At 41.5% G+C, this 23,571-nt stretch overlaps 1 protein-coding gene across 1 annotated transcript in view; it reads right to left on the reverse strand.

Moving 5' to 3' along the window:
- Positions 1–23,571, reverse strand: part of AIG1 (androgen induced 1) — a 227,381-nt gene that overhangs the window by 34,983 nt on the left and 168,827 nt on the right. Inside the window, 1 exon segment of the mRNA XM_059941082.1 lies at positions 3,224–3,339. Coding sequence (XP_059797065.1) covers positions 3,224–3,339 — 116 coding nt within the window.

A 23,571-nucleotide genomic window follows, 5' to 3' on the forward strand; every position in this document is an offset into this window, starting at 1 on the left:
CCACCATCAATGGTCAGGGCATATTTGTGTCCCAGACCCCTGGGTAAGTGGAAAGACAAGTGGAGGTGGGCAAGGGAAGGGTCTGGGATGACTTCAGATGCTGAGCTTGGGTAGGACTGAGATGGGGGCTGGGAAGTGGAGCCACTGAGCGTGGGAGCTCAGTGGGCTCCAGTCCATGAGGGAAAGCTCCGGTGCCCCTCGCTTTCTCAACTCTTGTGACACAAACCTAGGAAGACAGCAGATTCAGATGGGTAGGGAGACTTGTGAAAATGGGCAGCGAGCTAGAATCAGAGCCAAGCAGACAGGCAGGCTGGCCAGCAGCCTCGGAGGTATAGATTCAGCTCAACCACACAGAGGATTTTAAGGGAGATCTACTTTATAATTAGCCTGTGACAAGAGGAATGCTTTCTTACATTTTGGCATAAGGTCCTGGAATGTCCAGAACAACCCTGGTATGTGGTATGGTAAAGATTTCACATTCTGAACCTTTTGCTGTTGTGTCACTGGTACGTCGCATCTGAGATAGTCCAGAAGGGAGTAAAACCCAGTACTTTTTTGATGACAATTAAAATCCCTGGGTTTGTATAATGTGACATTGGTGTGAAGGGCATTGTTTAGCTCTTGGCACAGCTATGAATGCCTAGGGCAGAACACCAAAGGAAAGTCTACTTTGAAAGCTTTCTCAGAACATAGCTGGGAGAGTTCGCTGGTTAATGCAGATACGTGTCCAAACAAGCACTGGTTTGCTCAGGGAGGGTGCAGAGTTGGCAGGCCGCCCTTGGCACAGAGAGCGTGAGTAATGCTTCATTTTAATGAGGGATCTTGGGGGTCTACAATGAAGACTATGTGGTATTTCCCACGTGTCTCTTTGGAATGTGGACTGATGGCACCCACAGTGGAAGAAAAGCCATCAGAAAGTATGTAGTTCCTAAAATCTCTGGGGCTCTACAAGATTCGGATAATTTAATGGCATATAAATGAATTCACAGAAATACACCCAGAGTTCCCAGAGTAAAAGTCTTCCCTTCCCACAGGTAAGTGAATATGAGTGCAAAGTAATGAGGCTGTGTTTTGGGGGGAGAGGTGGGAAGGGCATTTTATTTTTATTTTTTAAATTTATCATTTTTATTATTTATTTATTTATTTATTTATTATTTTTGGCTGCGTTGGGTCTTCATTGCTGCGCATGGGCTTTCTCTAGCTGCGGCGAGCGGGGGCTACTCTTGTTGCGGAGCACGGGCTCTAGGTTTGCGGGCTTCAGTAGTTGTGGCACCTGGGCTCAGTAATTGTGGCTCGTGGGCTCTAGAGCGCAGGCTCAGTAGCCGTGGCACACGGGCTTAGTTGCTCCGCGGCATGTGGGATCTTCCTGGACGAGGGCTTGAACCCATGACCCCTGCATTGGCAGGCGGATTCTTAACTACTGCACCACCAGGGAAGCCCGGGCGTTTGGTTTTTTTTTTTTTTTTTTTTTTTTTTTTTAAAAGAATTATTTATTTATTTATTTTTGGCTGTGTTAGGTCTTCGTTTTCTGTGCGAGGGCTTTCTCTAGTTGTGGCAAGCGGGGGCCACTCTTCATCGCGGTGCGCGGGCCTCTCACCATCGCGGCCTCTCTTGCTGCGGAGCACAGGCTCCAGACGCGCAGGCTCAGCAGTTGCGGCTCACGGGCCCAGTTGCTCCGTGGCATGCGGGATCCTTCCAGACCAGGGCTCGAACCCGCGTCCCCCGCATTGGCAGGCAGACTCTCAACCACTGCGCCACCAGGGAAGCCCCGGGGCGTTTGATTTTTAAACTAAATCTATAGGCAGTTCCAGACGTGTTGTAAACATTGTAGCAACCCTGGAATAACTGTTAGCTTTCCTACCTGACTCTTCTGAAAGATAAGAGTCATTGGAACATCAAGTTCTTATGTATAAAGCACATGCATTCATTTTTAAGATATAATTTCACAGTCACACTTCACCTGTGAGCCCGGATCATTTGAATTTTTTCTTTCAGAGAAAGCCAATACTTAATGTTTTGGGTAGAAAAAAAAATCTAAAAAGTCACTAGGAAAACAAACGTTCCCCAGTCCTCGTGAACAGTCGGTGACTCATCAATGAAGTGGCAGATGGAATTGAACATGACCGCATGTTTGTTCTGGGGTCTGTAGCCTGGATGTCCCCTTAGATCCAGCCACAGGGTGTGACTTCCTAAAAGCAAATTCCCTTTTTGTTCAGATTTGGAGCATTATGTGATCATTCAGGCAGAGTATGTGAAGTACTGTACTGACCTTTATTTTATATCTCTTGACTGGCTGGAGCCAAACGCTCCACAGGGACTGGACCTCCCAAAGTGCTCCCGGATTTTGGTGGGATTAAGTGCAGTCCTGGGTTTGGAAGAACGTGATTCAGTCCTAAAGACTTAAAGGAGGTGATGGTGACCCAGAACTCAGGACAAGAGAGTCCCAAGAGGCGGAAATGCTGACGGGAGAGACCTTTTCTGTGTATGCTAATATATCAAAGAGCACTTGGAATTATACAGAGAAATAAGAAACTATCTTAAGATAAATAATTTTGAAATGTTAAAACATGGTTAGAACTGAAATTAAAGTGAAGTAAACTCAACAGGCAAAAATTCTTTTATCAGATAAATTTGGCACCTCACACTTGGGGCTTATTCATGCCCAACAGACAAAGCAGAGATTTCCTGCTATTTATTTATCTCAATTTTTCAAAACAAAACCATTAAATGCATGCTATATGTAATAGCAAATTCTGGAAAAGGTTTTAAACTGACTCAGGAAAATGTACATTTTCACTTGTTTCACTTAGAGGATAGAAGTCACTCCTCTAAGAGGTCATTTCTTCTGTCCTCATTTGCATTTGCTGCAACTCCCTCACTCCCAAAAAAAGCAACAACAACAAAAAATCCCAAGCAAAAAAGCCCTTAAGCAATAAAACTGATGTCCAAGAAAAACATTTAGTTTGAAAAAGAGTTGAAAAATGTAGCCTTGGAAGAACCACTGCTTACATGGAATTGTTCAACAAATTCCTGTTGTGTGAGGTTTGGCATATACTTTCTAAAAATATAAGCATCTGGGGAAATGAGACAAAGCCCAGGTCTTGGACCAAATGAGGCACGCAGTGTGAATCTGTTAGTGATTATATCCATAATGAAATATGTGCCCAAATTTAGCAGTGCAAAATCTAATACAGTAAGAAAGCCCAGCAGGCACTGTCCTTACCATAATATATAGCCAACAGAGAAGGTACATATGGCGGCCAGTCCGCTGCTCCTGCTGGGATACGCATGGTGTGATGTCCTCATCTCAATTAATATAAAGGGCAAAACCGTCGTGTGCTGAAAAAGAAGAGACCAGGTGACACAGGTTCTTATCATCACCCCTAATTAGCTATTTGTCTTCAGTAGGAGAATGGATAGTGTACATTTCTAGCCAAAGTGCCACAGCAGAGAGCAGTATATGGCTCACCTAGGAGGTAGAATGGACGTGAAAACATGCAGCCCATCAATTGCTCCCCTTCTTTTTCTTCTGTATCTTAATTTTTAAAATTGTATTTTCTTTATGCCCTTTACAGGAAATTATAGAAATTATAGAAAGATATATAGGGAAAAAAGTTGGAACATAAGAAAGGAATAAAAATTACGACTGTTAATATTTTGCTATACGTTCTTTTCCCTCACTCTTTGTTCATGCTATTTATACACAGTTAAGAAGTTAAGATCATACTGTGCATGCAGTTTTGTTTGGGATTATAGTATGAGACTTTTTGACATGCCATTATAGAAATACTTCTAGAATATAAACGCTGACCAGAGCTGCTTGAAACTCCATTTTATAGATGTACCAACATTGATTGATTGATTGATTGATTGATTGATTGATTTTTGGCCGAGCAGCTTGTGGGATCTTAGTTCCCTGACCAGGGGATGGACCTGGGCCCCAGCAGTGAAGTGCCGAGTCCTAATCACTGGACCGCCAGGGAATTCCCTGACCAACATTTATTTAACTGATTCTTATTCTTGGACATTAAGTAGTAAAAGATTTTCAATTTTTAATTTATTAAAAATATCATGATGAATATCTTTTGTAGAAGTCTTTGAATGTTAAACTATTTTTTAAATTTATTTTTAATTTTTTAATTGAAGTATTGATGAGTTACAATATTATATTAGTGTCAGGTGTACAACATAGTGATTTAAATTATTTTCTTATAGTCAAAGGCTATGAAGATTTTAAGGCTGTTGATACATAATGCCAAATTATGTGTGAACCAGCAGCAGGTTGGAAAATAAAGCCAAATTAGCTTCCAGAAAGGATGCCAGCAGTGCATGGATTTAGATACTATGTTGGAAGATAGACGCCAAAGAAGTTGCATGGAACATTTCCATTTGTTTCTCGAACCCAGTGGCCACTCCAGATACTCAGTTCAGCAGGGCAGGGTGGGGTAAAACTTACCCCCTCCATATGGTAAGCAGAAAGTCAAGCACTCTTGATATTGAAATTTGGTGGACAGATATAAGGGAAAAAGAGCTTCTTAGGTAAAACTGGCTCAGGATATAGATTTACCTTCCAGCATTGGAAAGCTTCCCAAGAGTAAGAAGATGGTGGAACTGAGAACTGAACCACCAGCAAGTTTGGATTCTATTAAGGATACTCCTTAATGGCCATGAAAGAATCTTTGTTCTGCTCTTGCTGTATAGTTTGCATATTCAAGGAAAAGGCAGGAAATTGAATGTTATGATTTTCAAACTCTAATAAATATTGTAGCAAAATGGAACCAGGTGACAGGCAGGTCTTGGCAGGAAAAGACACGGTGGGGATATCAAAGCGAACATCTTCGGAGCAACTTGTTGTTTATATTCATAGAAAAAATAGACAGGATACTGTAAGAAATAATAAGACACTGGAAACTCTTTGCTTTAAACTTTCTCCTCTACGTAACTGTTCTGACTGCCAATACATGGTAATTAGATTATGGTATGCCTAGAATGTCAGGTGGGTGATTCCACAGTTGGGCAGCTTTATATTTCCTTATCCTTTGCTTCTCTGTTATTGTTTTAAAACAGTATAATTAGCTCTGAAGGGAACCACACAAAATATACATATGTGTTAAAACAGAGACAGTATGTATTTTAAAGATCTATTTTATTGGTTTTTTTTCACTATAATCTAGTCACCTCAGATAACATTGGCCTGGAATTTCACCAACAATTTGAGATGCCAACAACAGTTTTACAATAGCGCATTCATGTAAAATTCAAATATATAGTTAGCACTAAGGCCAAGACTTATCGAATCGATCGTAGAAGAAAAATACCTGCAAATGAAACGTTTACACTGAAGATAATGCTGACTCTACTAGCCTGTGTGGGTTGTAGAATGATGATGTTATTTTTGACTCATTAATATTAAAAAATATCTAAGCTCTACCTCTTCCTCCATTGCTCCAAACTGAGTAAAAATTCACTCATTTTTCTATAAAGTTATATAAGTTCAAATAACTAATCTGAATATTCTTATCCAGTTATCCAGTTAACTTTATTTTACCTAGCCTACTTGCTGATCATCAGATGTCATACCTGGAAAGCTTAGGATGTGCTTTGGTGATGCCAGGCAAAAAAAAAAAAAAAAAATCTCTTTGAAAGATGAAAATCTCTCCAGATCACTCCATTTCTGGCATCATCACCACTAAAAAGGAGCTACTTGTTCCGTAAGCGAGGACAAAAGATCTTTTGGGGGCTAGCTGTGCCTATGTCAGTCTGGCCAGCAGCAAATGTTATATGAGGGTAACAGCTTATCATCAAGAATTTTCAGGCACTGAAGAATGTGTATCTGCCTTTCTAAAAATTTATAATGCAAATTATGTTTACTGATAAACAGTATATATTAAAAAAGGTAAAAATAGTGCAAAATATTTATAGCAAATATATTTCCCTGAAGGTAGCTGAAGTTTTATGAACTAAAAAAAAAAAAAAAAATCGGTAAAAAAATCTACAAAAGGTCTTGCTGAATCTCTAAGTAACCTTTGGTAGCTAATTGTGACTCAAAATCTGTAGCAGCAAGAGGGATAATTATTTTAGAACTAGGAGTACAAGAAATTCAGTTCTAATCCACTCCCAGGCAACACTCTGCTTCAATGACTTAAGAACCAGCAAGGAAATATTCAACTCCATGTAAGACCATCAGCTGGACAAGAATGGTAAGCTTATGTTTTGTTCACTGTGGTATTTGTAGCACTTAAAAAAGAGCCTGGCATATAGGAGGGGCTCAATAAATATTGGTGGAGATAATTTCATCTTCAAAACCATACCTTAAGTGGGAGTTACCAACTCCATCCTGCGGATGAGATAATAAAGACTCATAAAAGGTAATTGTCTTGCCCAAGATCACAGAGCTATTAAGTCTGGAGAGGGTTCAAGACCAGTTCCGTCTGTCTCCAAATTCCATGCTCTGTTTTCTATATTAGAATTATATCTTTAAAAGATATCAGAGTTAAATAATCTTTGACTCAAAAAACCTGTGGGAGTGCATGATTGAAGATCACTTACGATGTCTCTCAACAGACAAGAACTATTTTTTGGTTGAGCCTCAAAATAAACAAAAAGATTTTCACTGTGAAAAACATATTTTACTAAATGAGTTCTTTCCTGTGGCATATAAGCATTCTGAACAATATTATACGGAGGAAGGGACCCACAGATGCAAAGTGCCTACTAAAGTCAAAAGTCCTAATGCAGTCCTGTCGCATGCTACTTGATTTTTTTAAAAAAAATTATTTTCTTAGTCAATTCACATTTTTTCTTAAATAAATATATTTAAAGGAAAACTTATGAGATTTATAAACTCTCATAAATGGAACACATTAAGAAAGATAACCACAAAAACAAATACAATGAAAACTAATTGATCTTAATAAATGTTTGATAGACATGTTTGCCTGTTTGATTCTGAGGCCTGCTAAATAGGGATGTTAGTCAGTATTAGAGGGGCATTAAAGACATACTAGAATGCAATACAGACTCTTCTAAATGAAATCAGAAGGACTGAAAGATAATTGACGGGGAACTACCTTTTCACCAGGTGATTCAACACTATTTAATGCCAGGCCCCTGTACCACATAAATTATCTCACATACAATCAGAGACACACCTATGCACTGGAACAGATTATCTATAAATTGTAGCTGTACCTTCTAACTGCTAAATTATTTGATTTATGAACAGGTGTTCTTTTGCCAGAAAAATGGAAAGACAGATGAGTAGGAAGTTTAGGTATTGATGGAGGAACTTAATGGTATTTAACAAGATTAAAGAAATGAATTTACATGACACAAGAAGGATCTGGACTTGCTATGGGGAAAAATATTTTCATTATCTGTGATGGCATTCAGTAGCCTATAAACTAAAGGGAAGTTCTATAATAAACTTTGCTGTGGAATAAATAGAAGGATAAAAATATATGCTGTGTGATAGTATGGATTCAGGCAACTAGAGCGGATGAATTAGGGGAGCACTCAAGATTACTTCAGAGCTCTAGCATCTGTGGCTGCAGTCAGAGTGTGCAACACAAAAAATATTAAACAAGATGTGAGGACTCTTCACCTGCCATTTCTCTGGTCTTTCTCCTTCTCTCCAAAGTATTTTTTTTTTAAATAGAAGAGTACTGCTACCATACCATATGAACAAAGATTAAAAATTGTTTCAGTGAACAGTGGGATACATGTATCTTTTTGAATAGCCAGGACATGGAAGCAACCTAAATGTCCATCAATGGAGGAATGGATAAAGAAGATGTGGCACATACATACAATGGAATATTACTCAGCCATAAAAAAGAACAAAATAATGCCATTTGCAGCCTCATGGATGGGCCTAGAGATTGTCATACTGAGTGAAATAAGTCAGACAGAGAAAGACAAATATCATATGATATCGCTTATACATGGAATCTAAAAAAATGGCACAAATGAACCTATTTACAAAACAGAAATAGAGTCACAGATGTAGAAAACAAACTTATGGTTACCAAGGGGGAAGGGGGGGAGGGATAAATTGGGAGATTGGGATTGACATATACACACTACTATATATTAAATAGATAACTAATAAGGACCTACTGTATAGCACAGGGAACTCTATTCAATATCCTGTAATGATCTATATAGGAATAGAATCTAAAAAAGAGTTGATATATATATATGTACAACTGACTCACTTTGCTGTATAGCAGAAACTAACACAACATTGTAAATCAACTGTATGCCAATAAAAATGAATTTAAAGAAAAGACAAAAAGAATTGTTTCTTCCTTGGAAGCAAAAGCAGCTTTAGAACATAAGGTGTGCCAGACCAGCCCCTGCCTACCTGGATAATGAGAGAGCCGGCAACCCCATATCCACTTATTTGCATCTGTAGAGCACAGGCAGACCTCTGGGAATGTCCTCAAAGTAACGGATGCATCAAATCGCCAGATGAGCTTGTTAAAAATGAGATTGTTGGGCCCAGCTCCTGCGGCATTTGCTTTACTGGATTCCAGTGGAGTAGCGCTCATGGTGGCCCCCACGACGGTAGACCACAGCTCTTGCCTTCATGGGTGTCAGGATATCTAGTTTTTCTTATATCCTATGACAACTTTTGATCGTAAGTAAAAAGTTGAAGGATGGCTGTGTGCGTGTGTGTGTGTGTGTGTGTGTGTGTACATGTTCAGAGCACTTCCATTCTTGTGGGTACTTGGCTGCAGGCAGGGCTAGAGGTGTGACTAGATTTGCTGGGGAGGATGTGGTGAGGGAGAGTCCTTATGATGTCCTAACAATTGACAGGTATATCATACATAAAAATAATATGGAAAACTGCTCTAGGATACAGAAAGGTAAAATTAATAATTATTATTAATTCCATATTGTAACATGAATATTTTGTTCCTTTGCTCCCCCCACCCCTTAACCACCTCTAGAGTAAAAGGGGATTAAAATAGAAATTTTTGTGCTATAATAAAGCAAGAAGGAATTTCCAAGTTTGAAGACAAAACCCATCGTATTAGCAAAATGTGTTCTAAAACGATAGGAAGGGTGACATGAGAAAGACTGGCAAAAAAAAAAAAAAAAATCACAAAACACTAACTGATCCTAACCTTTGCAAATCTTCCGGGCTCTCCAAACAAGGCAAACGTTTGATGAACGCAGGGAAAAGCAGCGTTGGGTGGGGCATGCGCAGAGCTGGGGTGGGGGCTTCCCCTGGAGCAAGCGTAAATTCAGTCAGTGGATGTGAGGACACGGCAATGTCATCCCAGGAAGCTTGGAAACAAAGCTGATGCAGGCTCTAAAAAACCTACATTTTTAACTCTGAAACCCTGACCAAATGTTTTATCCTGCCACCAGAAACTGTCATTATTAATTTTACTGATGGGTCAGCTCAGGATTCACCACCTTCCCTCACTCTCTTCACAGTAGGGATATTTTAGTGCTTTAAAACTGCCCGTTTTAACCTCAGTAGTTTCCAGTCTCCAGGAGTCAAATGGAACTTTCCCGCGTCACGGGCCTCCCTCTCCTAAGGGCTGAGGTGCTGGTTTTAATGTGGTGATGCCGGTACAATATGACACAGAATCTCCCCAGAAACTGCCAGAGCCTTTTAAATTGTGCCTTTCCTGTGTGGTGTTGGATACCCGTTCCTGCTGGCTGTCAAATCGGTCTGAGAGGCGCTTACAAGGGCATCTCAGAATGACATTAGAAAAGTGACCCAGGGTCAGAAACTCAGATTCAGATGGAACCAATATTTATTAAGTGCCATTAAGTGCCAGTATGTTCCAGGCATTTCCAGAATGCTTTATGGACTCATCCAGTTCTAACATTAGCCCCGACAGCTCTTAGGATATGGTTTTAATAATTAGGCCAAATAAACAAAATAGTGCCACGCATTAAACCAAGCCATGCATATCCTTGCAATTAAGAGCAAATGGTGCATTACAGAAACAATTACGCTAAGACAGTGGCACCATTTTACTGGGCTGTTATTTTTGCATTTAAAAAGCATTTTTAATATGACTTGAGGGAAGTTAATATCTCTTCCTGAATCTTCCTAATGAAGGTATCCACAAGGTGCCAAGGGTCTGTGGCATTACTGGGGGGCTCCAGAGTGGTGCCTTCTTTTCAGCCCAGCAGCCTGTGGGCCACCAAAAGGAATTCTTCTTTTTGTGAATGTGATTCCAGAATTAACCCACGTTGTACCTTAAAACGTAACAGCAACTTGAAAATGACCTGATATTCACTTCTTCCGTGAACATTTCACAATTAGTGTTTGGGGTTCTCACAGAAGAGCACCTCGAATTACTGCCCTCAGATGATCAAGTGATTATAATACGATGAGATGCATGCAGACGTGCAGACTCGCAACAGTGCAATGGCCAGAGTGATCTGGTCTGCTAGGGCGGGTTGAGGGAAGGATTCACACAGCAGGAGACAGTTCAACCAGGTTTTTATGTGTGACTAGGGCTTCGCAAGCAGAAGAAAGGGTAAAGGAAGAAGTTCATTCACAAGGCCAAGAAGAAGAAATAGTGTGTGAAGCACAGTACAGACCACCGAGGGACTGTCACCATTGTGGGACGTGAAAGGCCATGAAGACTTAAGTCTGGACAGGTGAGGTAGGCAGAAGCCAAAATGCGGAAGGCTTGTACGTGGACTTTGTCCTGGAAGAAGCAGAGCTAGCTCTATAGGCTTAAACTCCTCCATAGAGTTGAAGGTATACAGACACAGGGGAAACATATTTGGGTATTAATAGTAGAAAGAGCAAGCTGGAGGCTGGGTGGAGGACGGACTGCAGAGAGGACAGATTTATCTACCGACCTGCTGCTCTCTCCTGCCTCTTTTCCTTCCTTCTCGCTCTTTCCTGAAGAAAGGGACTTGATTCTCTCCATGACTTTCTTCTAGGTCTTCCTCAGCCTCCCCTCTCCCCTACCTCTCCTCAGCCTCCTCACCTACAATTCCCCCGTTTCTAATCTTCTTTTCTCTTTTACTTTAGTAATTACCATAATACTGAAAACAGCATAGGGGAAAGGTTAAAAAAGAAAGCTGGTCTTAATTCTGGCAAAGCATATATATGATAGGTAAACACGTTAATGACTTCATTCATCCCTCTGTGTCTTATGTTGCTTCCCCCGTCATTCATTTATGTGCAGAAATACTGAATACATAGTGATAAGAATGGCTACCATCTCCTGAGCTAGTAAAACAAGCTCAGTTCTATACTAAACATTTTGCACCAGCATCATGTTTAATTCTTAGAGCAACTCTAATGAAATTGGTATTTGCACCTTCATTTTATAAATGAAGAAATGCAGGAACAGAGGGATTAACTTGTCAGAGGTCATGTAGAACTAGTAAACGGTGCAGCCAGCCTCAGACCTCAGATCTACCAGACCACAAATCTGTGCTTTTACTGTGACACACACTGCTCCCCAAGCTTGCTTGTTTGTTCATTCATTCAATAAATGCTGATTGTATTCCTGCCATGTGCCACTCACGATTTCAGGTATTTAAATATATCCCAGAACAGAGCAGACAAAGATCCTTGCCCCAATAGACGGCTGTTCTTGGGAATGCATTTCAATGAGGCTAATACAAACGTGGAGTCTCTCAGCTCAGAAAAGACCAAATTCATTAGGGCTGCATGAGGATTGTATGAGATTCTATAGTAAAAGTGGCTTGTACAGTATAAACAAAAAATAATTGAAGTTATTTTGGGATATTTCTCACTTAAGACAAAGTGCTCAATAATATCATCTAACATCTACTGCATGCCAGTCCTCTACACGGATTAAAGTCATTTGCATCTCACAGGGCTCCTCTGAGGCATATGTTAACATCAGTTCTGTTTTACAAAAACTGAGGCACAGAGAAGTTGAGAAGTTGCTTGAGGTTACCAACTGGAAGGCGGTGGGTTTGGGCTTAGACTTGGGCAGTTTGGCTTCTGAGCTTATCCTTTAACCGTGATGCTCTATTACCTGTGAAGCCCTTGGGAAGACGTGAGGATTGGGAACAGTCAATGCAAGAACGGGTACAGGGAAGGGAAGCTCTTGGTCTCATGGCTGTGCCTGGGAGAAGGAGCCTGGCCCTTCCCTCACCCAGCCACTCATCTCAGGGGGACTCAGGGGCTGAGAGATGAGTGGCCTCTACATCCAAGTTTAAAAGGCAGACTGTCAGACCAGACTTTGTGCTCATGCTTGGGGGTAAATCCCATGGGTACTAAGGCCCTCAGGCAGGCAGAGCGGCAGGAATAAGAATAACCCCCATCCACTGACACAGACAGGCACTCCCTGAGATGCTATTGGTGTTAGTTTCCTGTCTTTTCTTTGGTCTACTCTCCTTAAAAGTACTTGGAAAGCATTTAGGGGGTGGGTAGAAGAGGGGTGGAAGGAAGAGCAATGGGAGATGTAGTAGAAGGCAAGGGAAAGGAAATTTAATCAAGTGTTCCTGTCATCAGTAAAATTTACAGCATTCTTAAAGATCATTACACACAGTCAAGTTCAGGGAGCAAGTACAGAAAAACGAAACTCATTATTAGGAGTGCTCTGAAATTAAAAAAGAAACTGAAAAAATAAGAAACTAGGATTGTAATGTTATTCATATGCTTCTCAAAAATTATTCTGAGCTCCACAGAATCCACTCATGCACGCACGTGTGCATCCTCCACTCTCAGAGGATTATTCTGACCCCTTGATTCCCTTCTCTAGAAGATTCTCACTGTCTTCAGAACAAAATCCAAGCTTCTTAGCATTGCCTTCAGAGACTCTTACTATCTATCGGACACAGCGTGCTTCTCTAGACTAATCTCCTACCGCTCTGTACTGGCAACTTCACCGCTCCACCAAGAGGCTTTCCACGGCCATGCCTTTGCCCATGCTCTTCTCTCTGATTAGAATCCCCTGGATATTTGGGGCCTTCTCTGTAGTACACACTTAAGGCAAGGTCATTTTCTGCTCATCCGGGAATCATCCCTCACAGACCTCTGCCCCTTCACAGCTAGGTGGGGCCGTTGGGACGAGTTCTGGTCAACGGGCTGTTATTAATAGGAGTGATGTGGACACTATTCTAGGCCGATGCAGCTGTGAAGAGATTGAATATTAATATGCCACATAATGCCACAGTGAACACGAAGGAAGGGGGCCCTGAGGCGTGGGGAACGCTTCTTTAGGGAGAAGAAACAAGCTTTACTGACCGCTGTACACTCAGCTCTCTTCTCCGTGCAGAACTTAACAGGGTCTCAACAAACCTTTCTTCAAGGACCATGATAGTATGATTTTCCCTTAGGTAAACACTATTTTCCATTAGTTTTATTATTTAAAAAAAAAAACCCTGGTAATTTAAGATGAATAAAAAAATAAGTTCCTGGATGAAGTATATAAATAAATTAAAAAGTACCTTCATCTTGAAGGTACAAAAATTATAATCTTCTATTACAGAAAGGAAGGGAACTACTTTGCCCCAAACCATATTCATCTGGGACTAAGTCCCCCAACTAAAGCTACATGTTCACAAAATATAGAGAGGCATTAATTCTTCTGAAGTGAGAGAATAGTAACACATTTCCATCAACTTTGGTAATTTCCCCGCACTCTTCCACCGCAGTGCACAAGCAGATTTCAATGGTCCTAAAGAACCTTCTTCACTGAGTCTTCAAATACAATGATTTCAAATGGTTTTAATTTAGCCTTGTTTATGATAAAATAAATGTTATTCTGATTGATTGGCAAACGTTTATTGATTGCAGCAATAAGAGCAATTATGTTTGACATGAAGACGTTATAAAATCTATAACCCAAACCTTTAAAGCCCAATTTGAAATGTCAAATTTGACTTATGAGAATGAGTTATAATCCTGCTTCACGCAAAGAGCATTAAGTTAATGCTGGAGCAAAGTACTGTGGCCAAGTGTGCGCTGGCATAATTAATCAGGGATATTTCAGAGAAGAATCATCTCCAAGAGGTTATTGATTTATTGTCACGACACATTTTTCTTACGGCTGCGATAGTGCTCTGGAGCTAGGATGCACTGGCACGCATTTTTCAGTGACTAAGCCTTGATCTGTCCTCTTGGATTCCTGCCATCCTCACTGACATCTGCAAACACTCACATTTGACAGCCTCATGCCTGAGACTGGTGGCTTCCAAGTTGATTAGGATTAGTTCAGAGGGGTTTTGGACTAGACTGAGTGTAATCGAAAGCAGAGAGCCGTGAGTCTCCAGAGTGACATGCACCCTGCCAATGGCATCATGTTAATAGAGAATGTGCATGTGCACACACACACATGCAAACACACATATGCATACACCATAAGGCATATGCAAACATGTCCATGCAAACACACCCATACATACACACATGCAAACACATCCATGCATTCACGTGCATGCATACACACACATACACAATGCAAACACACACATATACACGCAAACATATCCATGCATATACCCCCCCCACACATCCATGCAAACACACACCCATACATTCACACACGCATAAACCCACACATACCCGTGCAAACACACACATACACACACCCATATGTATATGTACACAAATGCACACACACAGACATACCAACATACTTAAGGAATGGGGAAGATTTCAGTTTTAATCTTGAAGTTCACCTCTATTATCTATTAAACTAAATTCAAGCTTTTGCAGAAGCACTATTTAACACATATAGAAGTAGCTGTAACTTAGCTCTTTTTTACAGTGATTCCATGACATAAGGTAATACTGTCAGAAGGAAACTTTACAGCACAAAGTATTCAAATGTTCTCCCAAAGCTTACAGGGGAAAGTCCAGGGAGAAAGAGGCAATTTAGCTCAAAGCTCAAACCTTTTTCTCCGTCGCCTCTTAATTTGGCTTTGCAAACAGAAAAGGACACACTTTCTACCTAAAGCAATGTTGGTGGTTACCGACGTGTGGGTGGGCAGACAGTAGGTACTGGGTGGAGGGAGGCTTCTAAGAAATGGATTATCCTGGGCTCAGTACATCAAGTTCAGTGCTCCTTCTAGGTCTTTATTCAAGCAGTATTTCCCTGCACATTCTCGTCTTGCTTAGGCTGCACTGATGATTATGTGGCCAGCACTGAGTCCAGACTCTAGTGACTACATAGGCTCTGCTCGCTGTGGAGAGGTGGAGAGAAGACAGGACCAGGAAGCCGTTCACCAGTAGCTGACTACATAACTTTGAGCCAACTGGGGCCTTTCTGGACCCCAGGCTCCTCATCTGTAAGAGTCTGCAGCAGTTGACAGCAGGTCAGGTTCCCTGTGGAGCAGACTCTGAGATGGGAACCAGCAGACTCAGGTTTATTAGGGAGTGTCTGAGGATCAGAAAAGAAGGAAGGGTGGTACGGCAGAGGGAGAAGTGTGCCTATGATGCAGTCTCAACAAGGGCCTTAGCTGACCCCACCAAGAGCTCTGAAGCTGGGCTGGCCATTCAGTGTTGCCCCAAAGTGGGGTAAGTGGGCCAGGTCTTTATATCAAGCATGGACCAGTGATGGGATGGGGCTGCCCCAGGGAAGGGGGCCTGACCTTTAGCAAGACAGCTCAGTTCAGGTGAGAGTGGCTCCTGGAGAGGATCTTCAGTGAGGGGCTGAAGAGGCAGCGTCCCCAGCTGCTGGGGAAGTAAGCCCTTCAGTCCCCAAAGGGGACCTGGCTAGCACATCACAGCATCACGAGTGCACACCCACGGTCATCACATAGCCAGCTCCAGCCTCTGTGTGTGAAACTCTTCAAGGGAGTATTTACAGTGATGGAGCCTGACAGCTCACAACTGCACTGCAGGAGTATGACTACGCTGGCATCGTATGACTTATGACTGTTTTAGGAGACAAGAAACTGGTCAGTATACGGTAAATTCCTCACTACCGCCTAATTTGGGGGCCATAAAGGCAGCTACCATAATTTTATATATGGTCACGCGTGACTAATAAGCTTCCTTGACACGTAACTGGGTTTCTCATTAACCAAGGCATAGCTGGCACATCATGCTCTTTAAAACTTGTTATCAATCTTTAGCTATTGAACAATGTATTCCGCTGAGGAAGGCTGAATAAGGCACAAGCTAGACCACTTAGTTTCGATCCCTGTGAACCTGAGGCTCTAGGAACAATGCCAGTCATACGGATGTCGTAAAGGTCTTTTTTAAAAAAAATGTATTTATTTATTTATTTATATTTATTTCTTTTATTTTTGGCTGTGTTGTGTCTTCATTGCAGTGCGCGGGCTTCTCATTGCGGTGGCTTCTCTTGCTGCGGAGCATGGGCTCTAGGCACGCGGGTTTCAGTAGTTGTGGTACGTGGGCTCAGTAGTTGCGGCGCGCAGGCTCTAGAGCACAGGCTCAGTAGTTGTGCCTCACGGGCTTAGTTGCTCCGTGGCATGTGGGATCTTCCTGGACCAGGGCTCGAACCCGTGTTCCCTGTATTGGCAGGCGGATTCTTAACCACTGCACCACCAGGAAGCCCCTGTCATAAAGCTCGTATTCCCTTGTGAGACACTGCATTTGGGAGGGGTTGCTGGAGGAAGAAAAATGCTTCACGCTCCATATCTAGATCACAGGAAAGATCTTCAGCTTTAGGTTTTCCTTAAGGCCTTATGTCTTGTTATTTGCACACACAGGCTAATATTTTAAATGCTTTATTTGCCAAAACATATATTTCAAGTCCTAATTCTCCCCATTTTAATATAATTAATCAAAGACATATATGTTGGCCAGCTTTGTTTGGATCAGTGTGAGATCCACAGGATTAACTACACTGTACACATAGTTCAGCCAAATCGAAGAAACTTGACATTTTCCTTAGCCTCTCCAGACTAATCAAGGGTAGAGATGCATCTTGTAAGCTTATACACAGCTTGTGGACTCTTCCCCACACCTGCTTTCGTTGACCCCTTGGGAGTCAGGTCACCATTCTGCGAATATCTGAGGTGAACATAAAAATCCCCAGTGTCTGTAGTGATGAGTGGAATTTATGACACTTCACCAGGAACCTTCCTCATTAGTGGACAGTGGACTTTTAAGGGCTGTTCGTCACTTTTTGTCTGCAGGTCAACCCCTTGCTCCAGCCAACATGTCTCCCTGACCCAATGCTCCTCTCACTTTGATACTCATGAATCTAAGCTTTACGGGAGCCACTAAAGAAGGAAGCAGGATGAGGTCAGAGCTCACTTGGAACCTTGAGAATCTTTTCAGTTTCAAGAACTGAAGAGGATGAAGGGAGAATGGATGAGAGAAAGACTGTTCAAAAGGTATAAAATGAGAACCGTTATGGGTTGTGTGAACTAGACACGACAGCCGGTTCCCAGAACACTGGGGCTAGGGATAAAGTGAGCTGAGGAACATGAAAAGCTGTGTGCTGTGCCGTAAGAGGGGTTGTGAAAGTGGAACGGACTCAAAGTATAAATTGATTCAGTAAATGTTTTGGTGAATTTGTGAGTATGATCAATGAATAAAGGATTACTAGGACAGGCTAGGGTGCGTTAAGAATATCAAGTGTCTTTAGAAAAACAAATATCGTATATTAACGCATATATGTGGAACCTAGAAAAATGGTACAGATGAACCGGTTTGCAGGGCAGAAACAGAGACACAGATGTAGAGAACAAACGTATGGACATCAGGGGGGAAAGTGGCAGGGGGTGTTGGTGGTGGTGTGATGAACTGGGAGATTGGGATTGACATGTATACACTAATATGTATAAAATGGATAACTAATAAGAACCTGCTGTATAAAAAAATAAAATAAAGTTCAAAAATAATTATTCAAAAAAAAAAAAAGAATATCAAGTGTTTTTAGAGTTAAGGAAAGACAGATAAGTCCATCTCCAACATGACCTCAGAGGACCCTTTCCTCTGGCCTTAACTGACCTGGGGTCTGACCCTCCGAGATGATTGCCCCAGTCTAGGGGAAACAAGATGACATCCAGTGTTTGAGCAAAAATGTTGGAATCTGTTAGATTCTTGAGCAGGAAATGTTTTACCAATGTAGAGGAAGAACAGGGAAGGGAAGGAGAAAGAAGCAGGACACTGGCAAGGGCCAGGGCTGCTTTTCTGAGTCATGTGCATATTCTTTGGTTCTGCTTGAGTTGGCCCTTGATCACATTATTGTCCTTGATCAAGTTTTGACGGATCATCTCAGGTGATTTCCCTTTAATGCCTGTCATGAATGGGTCATGTCTTATCCTTCTTTCCCTTTAATTCCTCACCTACGGAGCATTACAGACAAGCAGGATTCTGAATCAGAGTAACGAAGAGAAATGTCACTGAACGATATTTGGGTGCCCCTGGTGTGGTAAGAGATGAAGGGGACGAAACGCACACAGTAAGAAGCTCTGACTTCACAGCCTTGCGGGAACAGCCGGGGAGGAACCTGCACACAGGGTTTCCAGGTAGTAGGTACTGAAGACATTTTTGTGGAATGAGGGAATGGGTGAGGATTCTGCAGAAACCCTGTGGATGCTGAGGGCATGACCTGCTTACTTTCTGTCATTGACAGTTCACAGGGAGGATGAAGGGGTCTTTCTGTAAGGGTCTCTCTCACAAGGCTTTCTCCTCAGAGTGAGGTATACTGTGTCCAGCTCTTGCCAAATTTAAATTGCATCCATGTTAAAGAGGAAAAAAGGCTTTAGCACATTCCTTTGGGGAATGGAAACAATTTATTTTGTTTGTTTCTAATGGAGAGGGCTAGCTCCAGAATCTCACTGTGAGGTCTGAGAATCTGGGTTGAGGACCGCCAGGCAGTCAGAGGGAGAGGGAGAGAGGAAGGGAGAGTCACCCAGACCTTATCAGGTGATGGAAACAGCAGGAGCAGCCAGTATTATAAAGGTGATGCATAAAATGGAGTTCCTGGATCTAGGTCAGGAATACGTATTTAGCTAAATATTAGATAAACTGATGTACTTTCACTATTCTTTGTTCTAGTTTTTCTTAAAAATACTTGTTTTGTTTTCAGATTGAAACCTTCCTCTGCTGCTCAGCACAAACAACTACAATATCTTTGGGGGTGACGGTGGGTGGGGAGGACGGTTTCTGTTTGCTTTTCCTCCTTGATATTCAGAAAAGGAAATTGTCAGGCTTCCGGCTCACCTTCCTTGGGAGCAGGAAAGTGGGCGGCATAGATGCAAATGACCTGGACGATTACAAGTAAGGAGCTTTTGGAAAGATTCTCAGATTTCCCAACATGAACTGGAATATGAGAAGCATAAGCATGATTTCTCATCTGCTGGTGTCCCCTGAAAGCTTATTTTATAATAGAATTTATTTCTAAAGGGTGGGTTTAGTCTCCTAACAAGAGTGGAGCATTGTCATTGCCAAGCTGCGAGTGTCAGGATACAGCCTCAAGGTTAACATGGGTGGCATAAATAACAAGGACAAAGCATCCTTCTCAGAGTTCCCAAGCCTGTAATAAGACTGCTCGCGTGTTCAGTGATATACGGGCTCTTTTTATTTTCAGCAGAGAGCAGTACGCTTTGGGTCTTCGAGATAGTGTTTGATTGCTTTACAGAAATCAATCAATAACACACAGGTAAAGTTTCCTGCAAGGCACATAAATCCTAGCATGGGGAGACCAGCTGTTGTGAGGTTCTGAATCGGTGCCAGTTTCCAACTGGGGAGTCTCAAGGAAATGATCCTGAATCTGGGGCTTTGTTTGGATTTCAATGGAACATAATCGGGCGACATCTGGTCCCCCACCTTGTGCTGGCTTGGCCACACTTCCTCCACTGTGACTCTGGGCACCTCCTGCAAGGCTTCCTGTGAGTGCCAAGCACCAGTGCCCTGCCTGTCACCAGCTGCCAATCAGTTTTTCACAGTGGGGGACAAAAAAAGAACTTGGGGCCTTGAAGACACCTGCTGAGAACAACTCATAAAAATGCTCCTAAAATGCAGTTTGGGTCCCACTGCCCCACAAGTTACTGGACACGAGACAAAAGAGAATTACAAAATTAACTTTGGGGGTTAAAAAGCAAGCAGAAGGGACGAAGGATAAGCACAGGAAATTAGCATGTGGGCACGAGGTAATGGAAAGGGAAAGAAGGGGTGAAAGACCTAATGAATAAGGGTTAATAATAAACAGATTCATGGAAATGCATGCACCCTTACTAATAAGCAGTTTCATTCAAGAGAAAAGCCATTTTCACATATTATATTAGCAAACCTTTCTTTTAAAATGAGAACACTTAATGTTGCAAGAATGAGGTGAAAAACACACGCTCATGAACGCCAGACAAAGAATACATTGCAAATATTGTTTTGAAAGCAAATTGACCTTATTATCAAGGTCCCCAAACCCTTTCCCAAAGACTGTAATTGAACTTCTGGGATCTATGCTAAAGAAATAATAATCACCCTAAATAAAACAAATAAACACAAAATAAAAATACACCCTTCCTTGGCTTAGTAAACAAAGATATTTTCCCTAACACTATTTACAATAGTAAAATAATTAAAAATTATCTTAATGATCTACAATGAGGAAACGGTTTTTAAACTAAGATATATCCACTCAATTATGTAGCCATTAAAACATATTAAGAAAAACACTTACATTACCATATTTAGACATTAAAGACTATCAAAGACTACTTATACTATCAAACATAGTTTTAAAAAATCTTGTGTGTAAAGCAGTCTAAAAAGAACACATTCTAGTGTTAACAGTGACTTCCTTTGTCTGAAGAACAATGAGGGGTCTTCCTTCCTGTTTCTACATTTTTCTATTTTTTCAAATGTTCTTTAATTTGCACATCTTAAAGTTAACTTCATTTAAATGTTTAAAAGGATACACTGAAGAGAATGTGGCATATGTATAGGAAAATATTAGAATATAGCATTTTCAAGAAAAAAGAAATACGAAGAAACAAGACACAGCTTATAGTATAAGCTGAGAAGATGAACGGGAGAAGGGGCAAATGAGCAAGTTCCAGATACCAGAAATAAAATAGAGTGAGGGGGAAGGAGAAGCTTAAGTAAGTGACAAGTAAGGAAGAAAACCCAGTAAAATACCAAGACACAGAAAAGGAAAAGGAAAATGTATCAAATAAAAGTTGTAGAGCCAAATAGTAGAACCCTTTCGCTTGGCTAGAGGGCCACTTAAAAATGCCTGGTCACCATAAGTAACACTGACTTTACAAACAGAAACGTCAAAGACAGTTGGGCCAAGTGCGGAAGAGTTACTAGTGTGACTTCCCTTGTACGCAGTCATGGCCAAGAGTCATGGTGTTTTAGGTTTCAAGTTTTCAAGTCGGCCCCCTGGGACCTAAGTGTCCTAACAAATATTCCTTGTGGCTTTCCCCTGCCAACTGGATTAGTATCCCCCCTGTTTATCTCTTTTGTTAATTTTGTGTATAATATTTCAGGATGGCTAAGCAGATTTATTTGAGGAGGAATGTAAAGGGGAGAATATTAGAAAGGATTGCAGTAACAATGCACATTGAAAACTTCTGAAACATTGACCACAATGTTTAGGCAGAAAAGTGTAAATTGCATAACTCTCATCTGTGGTCCCCTTAATGATTTTCTATCCCTGGATTGGCCCTCTGGGAAACGAGTGGACAGCATAATTGTTATATGTCTGTCTAAGATCTTCCACTTGCTAGACTGTAAACGTTTGAAAAAAAAAGTCCTCGGTTTGTAGTTCTGTTTGATGTATATTGGCTGCCTCTATCTTTTTTTAATCCTGAGTAAAATCGCTTCCTTCATTCTGGAAATCCTTAAGAATCCTTTTTCTTAAAACCCATATATGATCAAGTAGTAAGTTAATGTGATTCCTGGCAACAGTTTCCTCTATTTGAAGGCCATGGATTCCCAGAATTTCCTTATTTTCCCTACCTCTGCTCCTCTTTTTGTTTTGCAGCTTGAAAATATGATGAGATAAAACAGGGCAGTTCTTGTTTTCCAGAGGCACCACAAACATTAGGCAGGGCTGTGAGTATGTTAGACTTTCTCCCACAGTGAATAATTCTTCCTACCTCTTACTGGTGGATGGAGCCTTCAATTTCCTAGAGAAAAAAGTGCCTTGCCAATGACGTCACCCTGTTTTAACAACATGAAGTATTTAATATTTCCTATGCTACTTGGATTATATAAACCCATCTCCCTTCCCCTGGTACAGTTTAAATTTGCAAGTAGATTTAATATAGAGATGTTTTTGCTAAGCCATAGTATGAAAACACTTCCTCTTGCAAATTCTTAGACTGCTTTTGGTTATTTATTTCACTGAAATATCCATGGCTGAGCACAGCAGTTGCTGAAAGCCTCTTAGCAGCAGCACCTAGGACCTGTCATCCAATTCTATTTTTCAACAGCAGGATGAATTAAGTACTCCCATTCTCTCTCACAACTCACACGTTTTCTGAAAGATAATCATTGAGAGAAATTGACCATAAACTAACCATTTGATTTTCCCAGAGCCCAAGGATTACCAGCCAACTTAAATTTAATGCACTAACAGCAAGGAGGGAAAAGAACTTCAGGAAGTTCCTTAAATCACTGTGCGGTTAGAGCTGTTTGTTTAGCTCATTGCTCTCTTGGAGGTGTCCTGAACTAGATTTCTTCTCTTTTCATGAGGCAATGTTAACTCTAAGTTAATGGGGTTTCCTCTAACTTTCCATTTTTGTGAACTCCACCCATTGTGGGGTTAGTCTGCTGGTGATTCTATTTCTCCAGCTGTGTTGAAAAACTTGAGGCTCAAGCATTAAAAAATTTTTTACATGAAGGAAAGGTAAGGGTTACAATTTGCCTATTTTTTTTTTAATATAAGTGTATTTATTTTATTTATTTATTTTTGGCTGTGTTGGGTCTTCGTTGCTGTGCCCGGGCTTTCTCTAGTTGTGGCGAGTGGGGGCTACTCTTCGTTGCGGTACGCGGGCTTCTCATCACAGAGGCTTCTCTTGTTGCGGAGCACGGGCTCTAGGCACGCGGGCTTCAGTAGTTGTGGCGCACGGGCTCAGTAGTTGTGGTGCATGGGCTCAGTAGTTGTGACTCATGGGCTCTAGAGCGCAGGCTCAGTAGTTGTGGCGCACGGGCTTAGCTGCTCCGCGGCATGTGGGATCTTCCCGGACCAGGGCTCGAACCCGTGTCCCCTGCATTGGCAGGCGGATTCTTAACCACTGAGCCACCAGGGAAGCCCCAATTTGCCTATGTTTTTTTAAATAGCTTTATTTTCCCCCTATTAAACAAAGGGTTTGTTAAACATTTAAACAAAGCTACTTTTCAGGGGGAAACTTGTCTGCTTAGGTCAAGGCCACCAGTAGTCACACGTGACCCCAGAATCCAGCCTTGCATGGGTCACAAGATGCCAACTTGAAGAGTAAGCTGTGCTTCCCTTCCTCCTTCCCTGATCCTCTGCATGGCATCCTCCGTGTGTGGGAGATAATAAGGTTCTCAGGTCATCTCCAGGGGACTGTCATTTTTAATTTTTCTTCCCTTTCCCTTCAACTAAAGAGCTGAAGTTAAAGAGAAAGGCATGCTTTTTGGTTTGTTTGTTAACTTTAATGAGCAAAATGAAGAAGGAGGCCAACGGCGGGCTTCTCTATGCAAAATATACC

Source organism: Balaenoptera ricei, chromosome 12, assembly GCF_028023285.1.
Source record: "Balaenoptera ricei isolate mBalRic1 chromosome 12, mBalRic1.hap2, whole genome shotgun sequence".
NCBI lineage: Eukaryota > Metazoa > Chordata > Mammalia > Artiodactyla > Balaenopteridae > Balaenoptera > Balaenoptera ricei.